The 13,255-nt window shown below is 40.6% G+C and overlaps 1 protein-coding gene across 1 annotated transcript in view; it reads right to left on the reverse strand.

The window, feature by feature from the left end:
- neto1l (neuropilin (NRP) and tolloid (TLL)-like 1, like) overlaps positions 1-13,255 on the reverse strand; it is a 153,353-nt gene that overhangs the window by 15,787 nt on the left and 124,311 nt on the right. Inside the window, exon 8 of the mRNA XM_052023084.1 lies at positions 3,586-3,699. Within this exon, the coding sequence (XP_051879044.1) occupies positions 3,586-3,699 (114 nt within the window). The remainder of the gene's footprint in view (positions 1-3,585; positions 3,700-13,255) is intronic.

A 13,255-nucleotide genomic window follows, 5' to 3' on the forward strand; every position in this document is an offset into this window, starting at 1 on the left:
CTTGCAGTGAGAAGGGGCTCACAGTCAGAGCCTTCCTCTACAGATGACACATCAATGCATGCTGCCCTCGGGAAGGCTGCACAGAGGAGGAAATGGTCAAGCACCTCTTTGCAGACTGTGGATTTGCAAAGAGGGTGTGGAGACAGATGCAAGGGTCTGTGTCTCGGTTCATCCCCAGCAGCTGCATAACAGAGGACTATCTGATCTATGGGCTGTCCCTGGGGACACACACCGAGATAGACATCAAGTGTTGCTGGAAGGTCATCAATTCAGTGAAAGACGCCCTTTGGTCAGCCCGAAACTTGTTGGTCTTCCAGCACAGCGAGATGCCTGTAAGGGAATGTTGCAGACTGACACAGTCCAGGCTGCAGGAGTACATGCTGAGGGACGCACTGAAGCTCGGTGCAGCCAATGCTAAGGCTCTGTGGAGAAGGACCTCAGTCTGGACTCCTTCTGTGACTCCACATGGAGGTACAGAGTTGGATGGGAATGCCTCTCGAAAAATGAAAGGGGTATCACCTCAGGGAGCCATGTTAGTGGCAATGCTGCTGTTTGTTTGTGCATTTTTTTTCTCTTTAAGTTTTACGCTACTGAATGTAACAATCATGAATGTTAAGATATTGTATTTTGCACTGTTTTCTTCCTTTGTATATATTTTTTTTATTATGAATAGTTTATTTTTGAAATAAAAAAAGACTTTCATATCCACCAGTGTCTCCAGTTTCTCCAGTGACTTAGTCACAGTCACAACAACCCTATGTCAATATCTAGTCAACCTCTGATTTGTTGCACAGTTGAGCCAAAATGCTGCAGATGATGAAAGTGGAACTAACTGCTGAAAGATAATTCTGTAACTCACACTAATGGCTCTATAGTCAAACCAAGTATCACAACAAATTTCTCACTTTGATCTTATCACTGTCTTCATTCCTCAATGCCTGTAAGCAACTTTTTATCCTTGACTTTTCAACCTCTATTTCATCTAATCATATACACTCTCCTCTGAATTTATGACTCCCTGATTTTTCCTTAATGTCACCTTGCTCACATGTGCAGGACTACTCCCTTAATCTTGCAAATTATGTTGCTTTTCCTTTCCTGTCAAGGCCCTCATGGGCATGTTACTTCCTTGGTTTGCTTGCCATCCTTTTCTTCTGTGTTGTGATTGGACATAGATGGAGATAACATCAGATCATCCATTATTAAAGGCAATAACTCACCATTAAACACCAGTCTTGGAACAACAATGTATCAGAGCTATACCACTTGAAACAGACTAGTTCTTGAAAGTACCCTACACATTTATAGACAAGTTTCCCTATTAAAAGGAAAATAAACCCAATCAAACAAGTAGACTCTTTACACTTAGTTATACAGTTGGTTAATTATTCACATTAATCTACAATTAGAAATTCAAACAAATTTGAATTTACTCAGTCTCTTGGTCTGTTCATTCATTGAACTCATCAGCACCATCAGCACCTGACACATCAGAAGTAACCACTCCAGCACTAGTAATTCCCAGGTAAGCCTCATACACATCTAGTTTGTTGCTAAGGTTTTCCATTCTGAAATGATTGTTTATAGTCTTTCCTATCACAATTTTGGCCACGCTGGACTGGGCTGACTTTAGTAAATCCATGTCTATTGTTAAATCCTTCAGAGGACCTTCAGTGCTTTGGGATGCCCCCACTCTGCAAAACTCTCCTCCTTTATCCAATTCAATCTGCACTAGGCTCAGCCTATTCAGAAGTTGAGTAAATAACAACAGTCTTGTAGATACTGAGCCCATCCCTGAAATTTGTGCCATCGCCCATTCTCCATCTCCACTGACTTACTGCATTGATCTCTCTTTCCTCAAAGCAAGTTCCTGCCAGTGGCAAGCCACTGAGACGAATGCTAATCTAAGCAGTAAGTCCGCAGGCATCTTCAACAGGTTCTCCCAGTGTTAAATACCTGCAAAGCATTCGCTCAGTCTTTAATGACAAGCACATGTAGTGGTGGTGCTCTGCACGTGGAGATCAGAACAAGTCTTCATGCTGATACTTCAGGAGGGTCTGCAGCAGTTGGAGCTGGCAAGTTAAAACCGAACCCAGGCCTGAATATTGTAATGAGGATGGTGATATAAGTCATTCCACAGATCAGAAGATGATAGTTTACCACAACAGGGGTTGACCCTCATTTATTACAAAGTACTGCACTTGATAAACTGGTGCATAAGAAGGTGACAGACATCCTCTGCCATCTCCCATCTCTTCTGATATATAAGCTGTACATCCATTGTCTACAGTCCACCACATCAGGCCCTGATATCCAGCTCCTTGCCTTTGTTCTATCCTTGTGCTTTTGTCCTAGCTCAGAGATCTTACATGGCAGTGTGGAACCATACAAAGCAGGAGAACAACAAGCACAAGCACCAGCTCAGATAATGATTCTTGCAAAATTTGGAGGTTAGCATACAGATGAATCTTTGTGTGGTATGTCACTGAGCATGTGGGCTGCAAGCAGGCCCATTGGAGAGGGTAACTCAGATTGTATCTCCCTCAAAGTTGAGGCTCACACGAACTCTGCCACAGAAGGCTGTTGAAGACCAGTGGGACTGCGAACACTACAAGGTTGAAGAGTTTAGACAATCAATATCTGCGAGGGATTGATGATTTTTATAAATACTACAGGCTAGGGGAAGATTCCCTCTGCTGAACCTTCTGACTCCTTTGCATGTTTAATACATAATATTCTATTCGCCACCATGTAAAGTCCACTTTTGCAGAACTGATGTCAAAGCAATATTGCATGAGGATTGATGTTACCAACTCCCTACTCTGCATACTTCCATTATGCACTTCTGCATTGTTGAGTAGCATTAGCCACACTAAAATCTGCATTCAAAACAAGAAGCAAATTAACATCAGAGGCACCAAGAAAAACTGAAGTAATATTCCCTAACGTGGTTTGTATACATCATGGCTGTAAATATTTCTACACTTTACTCCACATTTTGAAGAAGTGTGGATGGACAAATGTTGTGGAGTAGGGCAGGGGAGGGGCTGGATGGGGTTGGAAATGTTCCGGGTGTAAACAAAGAGGATTCCCAGTGTCTGAGTGTCTGAGGGTCCTGCTGTTAAGCTATTGCTGATAATGAGACAGATACAGTAGTCAGTGCTGTAAATGCAAGCATTTAGTAGTATAAATTTTACTCTCTGCTTCATAAAACCAGCATAAATAGGGATTAGTGTGTACAATGTGATTTACAGATTAGTAAAATGTAAGTATTGTAATTATTTTGTAGATCCCTTTGGCAAAATGCTTTAGCATGGAGAAGAATACAAGATTTGGGACAAATTGTATTTTAAAAAAATTCAGTGGTTTCAAAGTCAGCTGACTCCAAATGTTTCCAGGTTTTCAGTGCTGCTTGTTTCATGGAACATTGGAGCTTGCATTTAATCAAATTACTGATAACATTTCAACAAAAAATAATTCTCAAATAGAATACACTCACCTGAAATGGGGTAAAGTTGAAAAGAAAACGTAATACATATCTTAGTTGAACAACTTCTGCACGAAGAAAAAGAAAAAGGCAATTACCTTTACAGTGATTTTCATCCCAGGGATATACACAGTTTTGCACACCATTGCAGACCAACGTGTCATTGATGCACATGTTGCTGTGGCAGAAGAAAGTGCTACCTTCACAGGGGGCTGGAACAGAAAAGGTGAGACACTGGTAAATTCACAGACACATACAGGCAGAGAAATAGGACAGGTATGCAGGCTAATAGATACTAAAGCTTGCTGTGGCACCACCAATTTCCTCACAATTTACAGGCTGAAATTTACTTCCCAAGCTGTCTTCCCCCAATCCAAAGCTTGACTTGATTTTATTTGCCTTCTGATGATCACTGTGACTGGTTGCCTTCTCCATTGAAATAGAAACATTGAACTATGGAAAACCTATGAAGTGAAAGGAGGCCATTCAATCAGTCGTGTCCATGCTGGTTGAAAAAGAGCTGCCCAACCTAATCCTACCTTCCAGCAGTATGCCTGTAGCCTTGCATATTATGTATTAAAATACACACCCAAATATTTTTGAGAACTGATTAGGGTTTCTGCCCACACCATGTTTTCAGAACATCATGCCCTTAACACACAGATGGTGAATTACTTTTTTCTCAATCCCCTCAGTTCCTTCTACCAATTATTAAATCTTTGCCACTGGTTTTGATTCCTTTGCAAAGGGGAATAGATCTTTTCTATTGACTATATGTCCCTCATAATTTTAAACACTGTAATTAATCTATTCTCAGCCTCCTCTGAAAATAAGCCCAGGTGATCTAAACTTTCCATAGAGCTAATATTTTTGCAGAACGATTCCCACAAATTCAAACTCTACATTTTAAGCTTACTTTCACGCTTGTTGGACAAAATAGTTTTCTAAGCAGAGAAGTGATAGTGTCAGCCAGTGGACGTGGGAGGTCAGTCAGTGAGTTTGGGAGGTATAAGTAGACTCAGTCACTCATCCTGTGTGTGGAATGAGTGGAAAAGTTTCTGAGGGCAAACAGCAGGTCTTGGGAGAGATACAGAACAAAGAAACACGGTGATATTGCAAGAAGAGGAAGATGATATTGTTGCTGGTGGTAGGACTGGTTGTACCATGTACTACAGAAACTCTGCATCACAACTAAGAGTAAAGAAGGAAGACTTCACTGCCCCCACAGATGCTACTTGACCCTCTGAATTCCTCAGCAGGTTGTTTGTTGCTCCAAATTTCAGCATTTGCAGTCTCTTGCCTGTCAATAGTTTAAGTGGCACCACCAACCGAAATCCTGTAAACCAGTGCCCAGAAAGTGCTGGCCGATAATTCTAAACCTGCGATATAACATCAAGAGAATGTAATTTGGAAGTGTAGTACAGTGCACTGATGTGACTGTACAATATATTTTGTACTATCAATCAGGGATGAATTTCCAGACAGCAGTCTTTCAAGTTCAGAAGAATCTTATTCATAACAAAGTTCTAAAAATCCCTTGATTTATTGTAAATGCTTTTTATCAAATTATCACAAAAATGATTCTATAATGTATGATAAAAAGCAGTTATGTTAACATATCTATTAAATTTGAGTAACAGCTCTTAAGCAAAATCACTTAATATAAATTATAACATGAAACAATAATTATGCCATTATATTTACATGTAGTCTGTCAAATTCTCCAGGTGAATGCCAAAGCAAACATGACAAAAGAATTCCATACAGCAACATTTCACTCTAATCACCAAAAACAAATCGGCCTTTCATCTCATTTATTGCTTGTAAGATCCATTCACAGGTATATTCCTGGGAAGGTTTGCAGATTCTTGGGGAAGTGACAAAGTGAAGTCAACTACAAGCACATGGTGGGAAAACTGCCAATAATGATGGCCAACGGTCTGAGCTGGTCAATACTGATAGCAAAGGACTGGCTATGGCATTTTGACTGGTCAGTGATCTATAATGTTGATTATAAAAGAACCTGTGAGTCTGCAGAAGCTTCTGACACAGTGTAAGCATCTTTTCACAGACTGCTACAATGATATTGTTGGTTGCAAGGCATACATTTTGCATTCATCAGAAGCCATGCCCTATACCCTTGAGATGCAGGTGGAGAAGCCATGTAGGTTAGAACCAAACAGCATGTTGGTGAATGTCAAACACCATGAGTGAGCAATCCCATTTGTGGTGGTACCCATAACAGTTAAAATCATGAAGTTCTGTGCGGGCTGCAAGGTAACCCTAAACAGAACCATTTAATCCTGAAACTGGTGGGCTCCAAACCATAACAAATTTGATTTGTCCTTTGCCCACATACAGCTCACTGTGGATTTAGGGACAATAAAAAACTGGTAATTAATGTGCAAAATAGGTACAATGAACCATCATATGGAGTTTGATCTGCCTCGATAACCTTCAGGCAGTGATAGAAAAGATATTGCAAGGGATACTGAGGGTTTTATGCAATGAAGATGAATCATAGAATAATAGAATGATTAAGGAACAGAAGAGGACCATTCAGCCTAAGTGTTCATGTTGGATCTCTAACAGAGATTTAACTATTTCCACTCTCCTCTCCCCTTCATCACTACGTATTTATCCAATTCCTTCTTGAAGGCCACAAAGGAATCTGTTTCCATCACATCTTGCATTGTTTTCTATACCTGTGACCTCCCATCCACGGCCCCACCACCAAAGGAGACAGCATCCCTCTGCTTACTTGGTCTGGACCCTTGAACCTTTTATATACTTCTATCATATCTTCCCTCATCCTTCTCATTTCCTAAGGTCCCAGCCTCTTTAATCAATCATTGTGACTGTAGTCTCTCATTCCAGGAAATATTCTCATAAACCTTTTCTGAACCCTCTCTGAAGCCTTCACATCCCTCATATAATGAGGCAGCCAGAAAGGAGCACAATATTCCAGTTGAAGCTGGACTGAAGTTTTATGGAGGTTCAGCATGACTTCCCTGCCTTTCAATTTGTATCTGGATTGATAAAGCACAGAGTTGCATATGCCTTATTATCTGTTCTTTTTATTTACCTTGTCACTGTCTATGATTTGTGTACCTATACCTCCTGCATTCCTTTTACAACAGTGTTCCTTATTCTATATTGACCCTTTTCATTTTCCTACCACAGTGCTTCATCTCACATATTTCCACATTGAACTTTACTTGCCATGCATCTGCCCATTCCACTAGCTTGTTTATATCCTGCTACAATGTATTACTATACCCCTCACAGTTCATAATACAGTCAAGTTTTGTGTCATCGGCAAATTTAGAAATTGCAGCTTGCATTCCCAAGTCTAGGTTATGAATGTAGATCAATGAAAGCAGTGACCTGAACACAAATCCCTGGGGAATGCCATATTCACCTTCCTCCAGTTTGAAAAAACAGCCATTCACCACGGCCTGCGATTGTCTTAATTAGCCAACAGTGTATCCATGCATTCAATATCCATTTTATGCCATGTGCTTCAACTCGTGGATAAGCATCTTGTCAAAAACCTTCTGGAAGTCCATGTACACTACATCAACTATGCTACCCATCACTGAGATTAATCTGACTGGCCTGTAATTTCTGGGCTTCTGCTTAGTCCAGTAAATGTCCTCTGCACCCCCTCTAAAGCCTTGATGTCCTTCCTATAGTGAGGTGACCAGAATTGCATGCAATACTCTAAATGCAGCCTAACCAGAGATCTACAGAGATGCGTCATAACTTCTTGACTCCTATACTCAATACCTCAATTAATGAAAGCAAGATACCTCGATTAATGAAAGTAACTACTTTGAATTATTTAATTACTTTGAATATTATTTGATGGTCAGGGTGAATTGGAGACGGAAATGTGAGTGAGTGAGTGAATAAGGAGAGAAGAGCTCAGTGAGTCGAGGTTGCCTGAGGTGAGGCCACTGAATGGTGATTTTCTGAAAATACCACAAACATGTATATGATAACTGCTTACATGAAAGCAGTGGCTGGAGGCGATGTGCACTGGCTTGGAGCTGAAGAGGACATTCAAAGACAAAATCAATTTTATTGTCATATCCACAAATACATGTATGCATAGGTGCAATGAAATTCTTACCTGACACATAGCATAACATAAGCAGCATTCACAAGAAAAATAAATTAAACTTAAATTATACACGTTTTACAAGAAAGAACACAATTAGAACAAAAAAAGTCCATTTTAGTGCAAAGTGATCGAAGTGGTCATAGTTTAGCTAAACTGTAGTGGTAAGGGTTGTGCCAGTTAGTTCAAGAACCAAATGGTTGAAGGTAAGTAGCTGTTCTTGAACCTGGTGGTGTGGAATTTCAGGCTTCTGTATCTCCTGCCCAATGATAGCTGTGAGAAGATGGCATGGCCTGGATGGTGGGGATCTTTGCTGATGGATGTTGCCTTCTTGAGGCAGCACCCCCGCCGATACTACCGATAGTGGGGAGCACTCTGTGTTTGGGAACAAATTGCGGGCAAGATGCTGATTTCACAGCATAGCATAACACAATGCCCCTTCACCAACCATCCATTTCCCCTACCCTCACCCTGTCAACTTACCAATTAGTCTCAAATATGGCAAAATCAGTTCGCGTAATGCTTTACAGTGCCAGCAACCTGGGTTCAATTCCAGCTGCTGTCTGTAAGGAGTTTGTACGTTCTCCCCATGTCTGCGTGGGTTTCCTCTGGGTGTTCCGGTTTCCTCCCACATTCCAAAGATGTACAGGTTAGGAAGTTGTAGGCATGCCATGTTGGCGCCGGAAGTGTGGCGACACTTGCGGGCTGCCCCCAGAATACTACGCCAAAAGATGTATTTCACTGTGTGTTTCGATGTACATGTGACTAATAAAGATATCTTATCTTACGTACTTTAATATTTTTCTCATCATCACACATTCAGTTGACCAGTCTTTATACATACTTCTAATGTCCACACTCATATGTCACAAACTCATTGGTAGTTATTTGCCCATAATAGTTACACAAACCAAACATTTCACACAACTCTTACAAACCAATTCTCTCTTTCTGATAGATCAAACACTAGCCAGAAAACATTTCAGAAATCCATACATTATTAGGCCCACAGAAAATGATGGGAATGAGTTAGTGAAAGCCAAGACTAATAGTAATCCCAAAGGATGCACTAAGCAAGGTTTCTTTATAGCTAACCTTTAGTCTCTCTTTTCTTGCTTTTGTAACCTGGGTAATAACCTGTCATTGCTTTCAAAGTTCATGTCATTCTCCCTGGTCTTCGTTCAACATAGCCTAACCCTAGACTCCTTCCCTGTTTTCATCTCCTCATCATTGTACTACATCTGTTACACCCAAGCAATTCTCTCCACACATTCTGCCTGCAGTATTCATGACATCTTTGGCCTTGATTGCTCAGTTAGTGCTGAAAAGACAGCTACCATGTGGCTCATTTTCTGAGCCAGATCTTTGTATTTAAGTCTGTAACCACATGATGGTGCTCTGATCACACTAATGGCAATCATATTCTACACAATTTTAAACTATAAAGTAAATCCTCTGTAAACATGTAACTAAATCATCTAAATAAAATAATGAGTGAAAATTTGAATAACAAAACACTTTGAAACAAAATAAATCATCCATTTGAGGTTACAGCATTGTGTTGCTTCCAGTGCTACATGATAGGTAATCTTCTTCCAAGCTAACCTCAGCTCTCAGTAATCCTCGCAAGACATAGCAGAGGACGATCATGATTCACCACTTCATTCTCACAAGCAACAATTAATTGCAAGTACCGATAATTATAGTCATTGTGAGGTAAATAATGACTTTGAAATGGCATTTTACACATCAATTCTCAAGGCTAAAGTTACCACATTGTAGAATATTCTTTTTAGTTCATAGCTGTGATTCAATGACTAAGATAGTGGAATACAAATCTAAGTAGCATCTTTGCAATGAAGTATATCCTCCAATAACAAATTGCAAACTTCTTTAAAAAAATTATTATTCTGGCAATTATTTTCTCCATTCAGCAAGACCATAAATGTCATTTCATGGGAATTGAGTATTTTCCAAATTATTGCATTAATTGCCAGCACTGAAATCTATGGAGTCAAATATAGCAATCTTCAATCAGTTCCAGCAGTATACTTTCAAAACTATAAAATGGACATCCAAGTACACTAATGATAATTTTCTCTTTGGAGTGCCAATCAGACTAGTTTCACCTGTCAATGAGATAACAATTTAATGGGCTTAGTGTTAAAGTGGAAGCAGTTTTGTTTTAAGGAGATACTGCCAACTAAGAATCTTAATTAAATTCTACCATCTCTCAGATCCAAACTGTAAAAGAGTTGTGAATTTACAAAAGAACACAAGTAACTAAACTGGACAGTCATCTGCTTCCTTACAACTAATAGGTGATGTCATTCAAAAAAATTAGTGGCTCAAGTGTACACATGATAACTGTGGCAAGAAGCATAATGTTCTGCAGATTGACTTATGTCTAGGCTGGGGATAGCTGTGCAGTCAAACAAGGAGAAGGGGAGACAGTAAGTAGCTCAATCATATCTAACAGATATGATATCAATCATATCAAACAGTCCAATTCCTATAGAGACTATAAGAATTGGACTGTTTGTCAACAAAAGGGGCAGCTGCTGCTAGTCCCCAGAAGTGTTGCTCACTTATCATGCTGACTAACGGATTGCAGTCCTGAGCCTGCATTGTCAGCACTGAATGGCGCCCCACTTACCCTGGCATACAACTGCATGGAGCCTCAGATCTCCAGCAATGCTGTAGTTTGGCTATCCCATGCCCCTTAAATTTGCAGCTCGGACATCAACCAATGAGTGATTGGGTTGGCAGCTGCCCAGTATCACCGTCTTAATAAGCACATTGCATAATGACAAGCTGAGTGGAGTGTTGTATTCTCACATGAGTGTTTGCACTAGGTTTGCAACTGACAGCCATGAACCTGTTGCAGCAGTGTGAGAAGGCGTGGGCTCCCCATGTGACTCACAGGCAGCCTCTCTGCGCCTTGCCATAGGCAAATTCATTGCAGGAATTTTCATTGCGGATTTGCTCCAGGTTCCTGGCACAGCAGTGGCATGGGTACAGGGTATGGGTTCCCACTAGGTTCCTTGTGCCCACGTTACCAGCATAACAGCACTGTTAGTAACATATCTCTCGATATATAATTCTATAATGACTCTTTTAGCAGTGCATTAATGCTCAATGTGACAACATTCAAATGGCTTGCAAATTATCATAAAAGATGTTAAAACACATGGGACAAATGTGGGTAAAACTGAAATGATCATTGGAAAATAATTCTTTAAACAGAAACACAAACTCTGCATAGCATGAAGGATCTGAACTGCATGGGGATCCCACACCTCTTCATACTAGTTGTCAGTTACAAACCTAGTGTAAAAACATATGTATGGTTTGGTGTGGCAAGTAACAATCAATAATGTAGAGCCTTCACACTATGCAGGGTTAGTGCTTCTGTTTGGAAGCAAAATAATCATTTTCCATTTAGTTTGTCATGGTGTGACAGGTGCTTATTAGTACTGTATACTGGGCACCCATTCACTCATCAATGGACATCAGGGCTGCAAATTAAAGGGCACCTGATCTCCAAACTTCTGCACGGGTGTCGCAACTGAACACATAGTGATCTTCTCAGAGTCCAGCTGTGCAGTGCCAACTTTTCCACCTTTCTTGCAGTTACAGTGGAAATTTTGTCAGCTGAACCTAACCATCTATTTCACAGGCAGGAGTTTACTGATCTTCAGTGGACAGTTTAACAGAGGACCCCTGCGCTAATTGTACCACATCGGTTTGCTCATTCCACGTCTTCATCTGTGCAAACATCGGAAATGTGCTGAAGGTCAGATGTTAGTGCATTCAACCTCCCAATCTACTACTGAATCCACAGGTAGAGCATTAACGTCCTGCACTGATGGACCACATGCACTCTGCATCCAGTCCTTCAGCTTTACCTCAGTCAGTACTGGCAAATATGGCATAACCCCATTCAATGGAATGGGATTACCCAACTAGATTGAAAGCAGTTTTCATCTGCATATTTGGTTTAATTTTGATGTTTTTTCAATACTTTCAAGCATATAAAGCTGTTCAAGTAAAAGTATTCTTAAGTCATGTTTAAATGCTTTCTAGCACTTCTAAACTTAGAATAAAGGTGTTCTGCAGTAACTTTATTTATATCACAATTTTAATTTTAGATTTGTCACGATCATTAAGCTGAAAAGGATGCAGAAGAGATTTATGAGGATGTTACTGGGAAAGGAGGGCTTGAGTTATAAGGAGAGGCTGGATAGGCTGAGACTTTTGTTCCCTGGAGCACAGAAGGCCAAGGAACGACCTTATATAGGTATATAAAATATAAAACCATGAGGGGAACAGATAAGGTGAATGGTCAGTCTTTTCCCCAGGTCGGGCAGTCTAAAACCAGAAGGCATAGGTCTAAGGTGAGAGGGGAAAGATTTAAAAGGGACCTGAGGGGCAGCTTTTTCACACAGAGGGTGGTGGGTAAACAGAATAAAGTTGTGGTGAAAGCTTTAGAAGTGGGTTCACTTACAATGCTTAAAATACTGTACATTTAGACAAGTAGATGGATATGAAACATTTAGAGGGATATGTGCCAAATGCAGCCAAAATGGACAAGCTCAGGTAGGCAACTTGCTTGGCATGGAGGAGGTGGGCCAAAGGTCCTGTTTCTGTGCTGTACACTCTATGACTCTATTTTTTTGCTTCTGTATTTGCACAGTTTTAAAATGTCTCCGATTATAAGATATTTAAAAATGTTCAAGGATCTTTGGCCATGGTGAGTTATCAAAGGGCCATTAAAATGATCCAGGAGTAGGACCTCAGGATCTGTTCACCTCAGATGAAGGGGGTCCCCATGGACAAATCCAACTCACAGGATGTCTGTAGAAGTCCGGCCTGCAGGAAAATTGGACTGGTGATGCCACAGATGGTAAGAGTGGGTGTAGGAAGAGAGGAAAGTGTGAGCATGGGCGGCAGGTCACTTCCGGCACAATCTAGCCCATTGTTCTTCAGAGTTTACTCATGTTTTTAAATGTTTCATTTAACTTTACAGATATTTTGAATATTTCAATGATTTTAAAATGTTTTAACTGCACATATTTTATTTATATAATTGCAGTCTGGGAATGGGGAGATGAATTCCAGTAGTGAGGAGCTGCATTTGAGGAACTGAGAGCTGCAGTCTGCAAGTGGGGAGCTCCAGTCCAGGAGTGGGGAGCTGCAGTCCATGAGTAGGGAGCTGCAGTCCATGAGTGAGGAGCTCCAGTCCAGGAGTGGGGAGCTGCAGTCTGGGAGAAGGGAGCTGCATTCCAGGAAATGGGAGCTGCAGTTTGGAAGTGGCGAGCTACATTCTGGAGATAGAGATCTGCATTTGAGGAGTAGAATGTTGGATTTGGGAAGAGTGCTGCATTCTGTGAGCACAGTGCTGAATTCCAGGAAACATCACTCCAGGAGCAAACCTGTTATCCAGAAGCAGAAAACTACCACTAAATGGGAGCACAAAGGTGAACAGTTCACATGTTTGACAAGCTTTTTATTTTCTTTGACTATCAGTCAAAATTGTTGGCCAGAAGAAATTAAAATCTGCAAATCAGTGAACTGGAATGAGCCAAGAACAGTGGAAGCAGACAAACCAAATGTCTTTGTTCTTGCCATGTGGTTGTAGGAAT

This window comes from Pristis pectinata, chromosome 9 (assembly GCF_009764475.1).
Source record: "Pristis pectinata isolate sPriPec2 chromosome 9, sPriPec2.1.pri, whole genome shotgun sequence".
Taxonomy (NCBI): domain Eukaryota; kingdom Metazoa; phylum Chordata; class Chondrichthyes; order Rhinopristiformes; family Pristidae; genus Pristis; species Pristis pectinata.